We start from the raw sequence: 9,265 nt of genomic DNA on the forward strand, positions 1-9,265 counted from the left end.
CGGTTCGATCCCCGCCAGGGCTGTGTCGAAGTGTCTCTGAGCAAGACACCTAACCCCCAAATGCTCCTGACGAGCTGGGTGGTGCCTTGCATGGCAGCCAATCGCCGTCGGTGTGTGAGTGTATGTATGTATGAATGGGTGAATGGAGAAGCATCAATTTGGATAAAGGCGCTATATAAATGCCTGCCATTTACCATTTATAACAGTTCAACAACATTGTGTTCTCTATCTCAGTCCGTATAACAGTTCAACATGGTTTTCATGTTGAGTCACCACTTCATGCTTTTCTGTTCAAGAAAGGTTGAAAAGAAAAGTCCTTGAACTTTTGTGTCAATACTGTCCATCCCTGTCACAGGTTTGCTCAGGGAAAGAGGCAAATATTGACCAATGGATGAAAGGCTTCTAAAGAGCATTGTGGTGAGTAGTGTTGATAGTCTTGGTTTATATGTTTAACCTTCTCGAGAGGTGAACATCTTAGCCGGATGCACATTATTTTGTGTTTCTGTTGGTCTGAATTGACCTTATGTGAAGAATCTGAGGGGGTCTGCATGTGACTAACCCTGGGCATATTACAGTAGTGTCTAACCCTGGGCATATTACAGTAGTGTCTAACCCTGGGCATATTACAGTAGTGTCTAACCCTGGGCATATTACAGTAGTGTCTAACCCTGGGCATATTACAGTAGTGTCTAACCCTGGGCATATTATAGTAGTGTCTAAGGTAGTGTCTATTGTCCTGCTCCCTTAACAGGTTTTCTGGATTTTTTGATTAATGTTTTATTTCCACTGTTTGTAATCAAGCAATTCATATGTGGTCAAAGTGCAGATTCTCATATTTCATTAAGCCAAGTTTTTATACAGTTTGGTTGCACCATGTAGTAATTACAGCACTTTTTATACATAGCCCCCCATTTCAATGTTCGAGAGAAATTAACATAATGTCAAATAAAATAGTAATGTATTGTATTTGGTTGCGTATCCATTGCATAGCCTGACTTCCTGTGACCTATCAAAATCACCAGAGTCTGGATATCTTGTTCTCAGGTTGTCCTACAAGCAATACTAAAACTCTTTGCATTTGAATGGATCTCTACAGGAATTTACAGCCAAATCTAGTCCCACCCCCCAATTCCCATAGAGATCCATTCATTATTTTTGACATTACATTAAAATGGAAAGAGTTTTAGTATCGCTTGTAGGACAACCTGAAAACAAGATATCCAGACTCTAGTGATGTTGATAGGTCACAGACATCAGGAGGTCATGCTATGCAATGGATATGTAATGTGCTGTAATCTTACTGGTGATTGAGCTGCAGGTGACCACGGTAATGTGCTGTAATCTTACTGATGATTGAGCTGCAGGTGACTACGGTAATGTGCTGTAATCTTACTGATGATTGAGCTGCAGGTGACCACGGTAATGTGCTGTAATCTTACTGGTGATTGAGCTGCAGGTGACCACGGTAATGTGCTGTAATCTTACTGGTGATTGAGCTGCAGGTGACCACGGTAATGTGCTGTAATCTTACTGGTGATTGAGCAGCAGGTGACCACAGTAATGTTCTGTAATCTTACTGATGATTGAGCTGCAGGTGACCATGGTAATCTTACTGATGAATGAAATGGTTACTGCTGCAGTCCCTCTTGTGCCCAGCAAAGACCTGCTGATTCCTGTGTCGTCAGCCACTCCCATGCAGCTAACCAGTAGAGGGCGCTGATGTCAAAGAAAACATGAGACCATGGAGCTTGTGTACAGAATGAACTCAGGACGTGAATTCATGAAGTGGATGTGAGTATGTGTGTGTGTGTGTGTGTGTGTGTTCATGAGTGTACAGGAGTATCACTGATTCAATAATGATCTCGTATTTGCTATAACACAGAGAACGGTGGGTTTAAGAGTGTCAAGGGTCATGTCTGAAATGACTTACCTGCGTACCTCTGAGTATACAAGTTGTGTACAACTTCTATGCAAGTTGTATACTCAACAGCAAGTTAACTGTTTCTTACATGACCCAGTTCTGCATTTAAATCTAAACACTCTAAATCTAAATTTAAACACTCACTCCAGCCTTCTATTGGCATGGTACACTGAAGAGAACCTACTCAATTTTCTTATCAAAATATGTTTTATTAAAACAATCATAAAAGTATAAAAGTTCATTCTCTAAAGCGCTACACAAACCCTAAGTCATTCTGAAGAACTTTAAACATGCAATAGATATGTATTCATCATTGGCACATGCAGCACAGTGGCGTCGTAGCCTGACTCAACTTTAAAGAACACATCGGTGAAGTATCGTCACATGAAGTGGCTACAATTACAAACTTTACAAAATGGCAACGCCCATATATGACATGTTTGAGAAAAGCAAGACTATTTGGCTGGATTTTCCTACATTTATCTGAATGCTCTGTTAATAATTGAGCAAGGATAATGACGTAGCGTTTTTACGACACTTACACGCAGACTGTTATCGGACCAGCTCTCCCGGGTCCGTTAGAATAAATACTCACAGCATCGTCGACAATGGTCATACTGCGTTAAAGGAGCTTACTCCAGTAAAGACTATAAGCTAACGATGGACAGGAAGTCGAGTCTTTAGCCCTGTTACCACCACAACATCTCTACTGCTGATAAGAGCAAATTAATCTGCTGCTGCAGCAACTGCAACTCCAGGGAAACTGTGAGAAGTACACTCACGGAGCGGAGGCTGACCGACCAGCTACTCGGCGTTCGCCTGGGGCTTGGTACCTTTCAACTGGAGACCCAGAGAAAAAGCAGATGTAGTTTCTATCCCAAAGAAACACCTTTGTGATCCTGTACATTGTTTTGTATTTAAGGAACAGAAAACGCGCTGGGGTTTTCTAAATGTATAGATAATGTAATCTTTATTTTTATTTTATTTTATTTTTTAAATATTTAGGTTATTTTGCTTCGATGCCAGTTAGAAGGTAGCCTACTTGAACACAGAGGCTGTGTCCGAAATGCCTCAATATTCACTAATTGCTAATCTAATCCTTAACTATGAATGTGAATGTCCATATAGTGCGCTATATCGTTTACTAAATAAACCGTGAATTCGGACAGTAAACTTGACATCACGTAAACAACGCGCTGCTCTATATAGCCACAAAACCATTAACAAACAAAATATATAGCCAGTTCTTGAAACTTTACTCCAGCGACATTAAACCTATTTTTTATCTTGCAATGCCCAGTCAAGATGCAGCTCACTTAACCCTGCGGCGCTCAATTTGTAATGAACTTTTTTTTTTTAAACAATTTTTTAATGAATCTTTTAAAACATGAAACAAAAAGGCTTTTGTGCTTATTTTATGCGTGGGGCATATAATGGTACACATTTTCAGTGAGTAAATATCTAAAACACATCTCCTTACACATTTATATTCCGAACGGGTTTAGAAGAATGCCCTTAGTTGATGGACTTGATGTAACCTACTCGTTCGTTACAAATAACGTTTTAACTGTAAGACATGGTGTTTTAGCTAGCTAACAAACAGTGCCACTTACTGGGAGAACAGGGTTTGGGATTATTGGATGATGATATAGTAGCTACATTAGGTTACATTAGGGTCGTTGTACTTTATTATACTCAATGGAAACGTATTTGTCATCAATGTGGCAAAACCCAGAAGAGCCGTTCTTTAATTCAAATTTCTCCTGGATCTCGCCATCGTCTCTCAAAGTTTTGTGTATAATAAAGATGGGGAAAATGCTGGTCGCAAAGCATTGTCGTCCACCTTATTAGTGTCCACCGTTGTTCTCTGAATTTTACCGTGCATTGTTTGATATTTCTAGTGCTCTCAAAATGCGAGTAAAATTATGTTTTTGAATTCGGACACTAGAACAAGATGGCTGACCGGCCAATCTAGTTTACTAGTTAGTGAAGAGCCATTTCGGACACAGCCAGTCTCGGAAACGGGAGGCCGGGGAGGGACTACATCTCGATGGTTGCGGCGAGGCGGAGGCAGAGGGCCGCGTCGTTGGGCAGGTCCTCGCGGCTCAGCGCGTTCCCGTCCAGCCTCAGGACCTTCAGGTGCGAGAAGTTCACCACGTCCACCCTGCTGCACAGGCTGCTCAGCGTGAACTCTGACGGAGGGAAAACCCAAAGCCGGTCACTTAATGTACAAATACAAATGCACAGATTATTTCTGAATCATGCTTTAACAATCTTGACAATCTTGTAGTAAGTTACGTTCGTACAGAGCTTGATGTTGATGATTTGATGAGGTAAAGATATGACATCCTTTTTTTGTTGTGAAAAAAATATTTAGCAATGATGCAAGATAAGAATGTATTACACTAGTTAAGCCGGAAAAACCCTTCAATGGTTCAACTAAGAATCAATTCAAGTTTTAACTTCTTCCAACAAATACCTTTGTGTGACTTGAATACGCAGAAATCAGCTTCTCTCTGCAATAACATGACGCATGCATCTGCTGATTACACCAAGAACAATAACATTCTGACGTCTAACTGTGTCCTAACCAATCTTGGAGGTAGTTTAAAAGCTTTCAAACAATAGTGTTGTTGGTCCAGGCAAATACAAAGTAATATGAACCTCCAGCTGTGGGGAAATTCAATGTTATCCTTGTTCAAAAAATCATATACATTTTGATTTATAATTATAATAAGATACATTTTGATTTATATAATGTGTAAGAAGTAGGTTTATGAATGGGCATGCTATTAAATGTGCTTCTTACAGTCACACTTTCACATTGTGAAACTCTGTTTGTGAAATCCCACGGTAGCAGAGTACAGTTGTTTCAAGAAAAGTAACAAAACCTGTTAGTAGAGTTTATGGAGATCACTGAACACACCCACCATTTGCTTGCTGGGATTTTTTGCCTCGCTCCTCCCACATGAGAAAGTACTCTGTGATTCAGGCATTCAGGCATTTCCAGTTTTAATGGAGAGACCATTTCACACATTACCACATTACCTGTGTGAAATGGATGCTAGAGAACATTAGCTGAAGTAAGTTAGCATGCTCAGGAGGGCTGCTGAAATCTGAGCGTTTTCTCCACTGAGCAGAATTATTCCTGAAAGAGTGAGAGACCACGGTGCGATTGTAGGGTTGGGAATAGAAGTCACAGAACTATGGTTGGCACTTTATTTGTACAGAGGGCATGGCATCTAGGGAGGGTCTGACAGAAAATAACGACATAAAGATAACAGAAGTGCACAAAAGAAGTGTCTGTCTTAACACAAGATTTGTAATGACACTTACAATCTTATTTCTTCCCTTGAGTAGAAAAATATTATCTTGTTTTAAATTACTGCTTGACTAGTGAACATTTTCCTACCCCATTGTCTAACCTCATTCGCAAAATTTTCATCTTAAGGAATAGAAACAAGACTTAAGACTTAAGACTTTTGTATCAGTATCAGATCCACCAATCATGTACATATGCGTGGATATTCTTCTGATTTACCTATGAAAATAATGAATATTATTGATATGCTATGTCTGAATGTGGATATGAAAATAATGAATATTATTGATATGCTATCTCTGAATGTGGATATGAAAATAATGAATATTATTGATATGCTAGCTCTGAATGTGGATATGAACATAATTAATATTATTGATATGCTATCTCTGAATGTGGATATGAACAAAATGAATATTATTGATATGCCATGTCTGAATTGCCGGGCTGTACCTTTGATGCGGTTGGCCTGCAGGTACAGGTGCTCCAGCTGGGTGCTGACGGGCGGGATGTGCTCCAGCAGGTTGTAGGACAGGTCCAGCTCCACCAGGCCGCTGTTGTTGAAGGTGTTGGGCGGGATGCCGCGGTCGGTCAGCAGGTTGTGGCCGAAGCGCACGTATTGCAGCTTCAGGAAGCCGTCCAGGAAGCCGCCGGGCAGCGCGGAGATGCTGTTGGACTCCAGATACAGCTGATGCAGCATGCCCGGCAGGCTCTCCGGCACCTTCCGCAGCCTGTTGTTGCTGACGTCCAGCAGCGTGAGGGCGGGCAGGGCCCGCAGTGCCCCGCTCACGTCCTGGATGCCGTTGTGGTTGAGCAGCAGCACGCTCAGGTTGGCCATGCCGCTGAAGGAGGCCGCCGGCACGCGGGCGATGTGGTTGTGGCTGAGGCGCAGGTCCCTCAGCGAGCGGGGCAGGTTGGCCGGCACGCGGGACAGCTGGTTGTGGTACAGGTAGAGCCGGTCCAGGCTGCCCAGCTCGGCGAAGGCCCTCTTGCCCACTCCGTCGGAGCTGAGGTTGTTCTGGTGCATCATGATCCAGACCAGGCCGGTGGCGTTGTGGAAGGCCCCGTCCGGGATGCTGCTGATGAGGTTGTGCTGCAGGTACAGGTACTTGATCCGGGACGGGATGTAGGGCACGTGCTGCAGGCTGCGGCTGTCGCAGTACATGGCCACGGGGAACGTGGGGGGGCAGTCGCACTCCGCGGGGCAGTCCCCCCCCGTGGTGTCTGCCTGCAGGGACCCGTACCCGTAGCCCCGCCCCCGCAGGGCCGACAGCCAATAGAAGGGGTCCCGTCTCCCACGGGCGAGCTGCAGCCACGCCACGAGGAGCAGCAGCGCAGTCAGACGCATGGTTACTGTGGCAACGGTCACTGCACCAGCTGCCAAACAGAAAACACTACATTACAGTACATTACAGTACGTTACCCTAACCTACATTACAGTACATTACAGTACATTACCCTAACCTACATTACAGTACATTACAGTACATTACCCTAACCTACATTACAGTACATTACAGTACATTACCCTAACCTACATTACAGTACATTACAGTACATTACCCTGACCTACAGTACAGTACATTACAGTACATTACCCTAACCTACATTACAGTACATTACAGTACATTACCCTAACCTACATTACAGTACATTACAGTACATTACCCTAACCTACATTACAGTACATTACAGTACATTACCCTAACCTACATTACAGTACATTACAGTACATTACCCTAAGCTACATTACAGTACATTACAGTACATTACCCTAAGCTACATTACAGTACATTACAGTACATTACCCTGACCTACAGTACAGTACATTACAGTACATTACCCTAACCTACATTACAGTACATTACAGTACATTACCCTAACCTACATTACAGTACATTACAGTACATTACCCTAACCTACATTACAGTACATTACAGTACATTACCCTAACCTACATTACAGTACATTACAGTACATTACAGTACATTACCCTAACCTACATTACAGTACATTACAGTACATTACCCTAACCTACATTACAGTACATTACAGTACATTACCCTAACCTACATTACAGTACATTACAGTACATTACCCTGACCTACATTACAGTACATTACAGTACATTACCCTGACCTACAGTACAGTACATTACAGTACATTACCCTAACCTACATTACAGTACATTACAGTACATTACCCTAACCTACATTACAGTACATTACAGTACATTACCCTAACCTACATTACAGTACATTACAGTACATTACCCTAACCTACATTACAGTACATTACAGTACATTACAGTACATTACCCTGACCTACATTACAGTACATTACAGTACATTACCCTAACCTACATTACATTACACTACACTACATTACCCTAAACTAGACTACATTACAGGGCGGCATGGATGGTGCAGTGGGTAGCACTGCCGCCTCACAGCAAGGAGGTCCTAGGTTCGAATCCCCGTCGGCCGGGGCCTCTCTGTGCGGAGTTTGCATGTTCTCCCTGTGTCTGCGTGGGTTTCCTCCGGGTACTCCGGTTTCCTCCCACAGTCCAAAGACATGCACGTTAGGCTGATTGGAGAGTCTGAATTGCCCATAGGTATGAGTGTGTGAGTGAATGGTGTGTGTGCCCTGCGATAGACTGGCGACCTGTCCAGGGTATATTCCTGCCTTTTAGCCCAATGTATGCTGGGATAGGCTCCAGCCCCCCGCGACCCTGATCAGGATAAGCGGGTTCAGATAATGGATGGATGGATGGATAGACTACATTACAGTACTTTACCCTAAAGTAGACTACATTATGTTACATTATATTACATTACATTATATTACTTTACCCTAAACTTCAAACCATACAATACATTACATTACATTACTTTACCCTGAACTACACTACATTGCATTACACTACATTACTTTACTACTTTAAATTAGACTACATTACAATACGTTGCATTACATTATGTTAAATTTCAGGCACTGGGCAGACACTCGTATCCAGAGTGATGTACAACAAAGTGCAAATCATAACCAGGGACGAGTGCTGAAAACCATCGAGGGAAGTACACTTCCAAGTGGCAGACTGATCACATGGATGATAACTTGAGCCCTCGTAGAATAATCTGTCCAAGAAGTAGCAGTCGAAGAAAATGTGATTAATCTGGACACACATACAGTGTTTTTAATTCACTGCCTCACCACTGCGCACTGTTCTGCTGCAGCTCCTCTACTGAATATCTACTGTACGGCTTATTACAGGAACAGGACTGGCACTGTTAGTGTAAAAAAAAGATCCCAGGAGTTACATAAGTGCTCTCTGTATGTACTGCATATTAAATATAAATGTATGTAGTGTATGCCACATACGTGCATTATTGAAAAAGAGAAGTCAGAGAACTGAGAAGACAAGGATGGAAACTTTGGAGGAAAAAAAAGAAAAGCAAGTTCTTGAATGAATGCAATTATTGTAACAGCCAAAGCTTTGAACAAACATCCATTTTTCTCAGACTGTGCTGGACTAATCCGTCATGTCCACCTGAACGCCTGACCTGAGAAGCTGATTCCCACTCCTACGCCGCTCAGCGATGTGTACAGACGCACAGACACACAGACGCACAGACGCACAGACGCACAGACGCACAGACACACAGACGCACAGACGCACAGACGCACAGACGCACACTGACCTGTTGTGGAGGGTAGCCCCGGTCTGCCCCGTCCCTGGCTGTGACTCAGTCGGACTGGAGGGAGTCGAGTGCCACAGACTAAATACCCCACCCCCACGACCCCCCACCCCCCCACCCCCCACCCAAACCCTGTCCAATTACTGCACTTCCCCCACCCCCACTGGGGCTGGAATGCCCCGTCTGTGGGGCAGGTTGGGGGGCTAAAGGGGGGTGAAGCCTGTTACCACACGCTGGGCAGCAGAGTGACTTCTTTACCAATCACTATTTTTCTGGGCCCTGTTTTCGGTCACTAGGTTCAGGCATTCCCAAAATAGCCAGCCG

General features: G+C 43.3%; 1 protein-coding gene across 1 annotated transcript; it reads right to left on the reverse strand.

Moving 5' to 3' along the window:
* Positions 1-3,814: 3,814 nt before the first annotated feature.
* fmoda (fibromodulin a) lies at positions 3,815-8,983 on the reverse strand. The gene is made up of 3 exons (XM_061218679.1): positions 8,945-8,983; positions 5,697-6,620; positions 3,815-4,113 (listed from the first exon to the last, which is right to left on the reverse strand). Exons 2-3 carry the CDS (start codon positions 6,589-6,591, stop codon positions 3,962-3,964), a joined length of 1,047 nt encoding a protein of 348 aa, XP_061074663.1. The 5' UTR covers positions 6,592-6,620; positions 8,945-8,983; the 3' UTR covers positions 3,815-3,961.
* Positions 8,984-9,265: the final 282 nt, after the last annotated feature.

This window comes from Conger conger, chromosome 14 (assembly GCF_963514075.1).
Source record: "Conger conger chromosome 14, fConCon1.1, whole genome shotgun sequence".
NCBI lineage: Eukaryota > Metazoa > Chordata > Actinopteri > Anguilliformes > Congridae > Conger > Conger conger.

Coding starts and splice junctions, on each gene's coding strand:
- fmoda (XM_061218679.1), bottom strand. CDS start 6,591: ATGCGTCTGACTGCGCTGCTGCTCCTCGTGGCGTGGCTGCAGCTCGCC. Junction 4,114..5,696: donor GCAGGCCAACCGCATCAAAG/GTACAGCCCGGC, acceptor TCCCTCCGTCAG/AGTTCACGCTGAGCAGCCTG.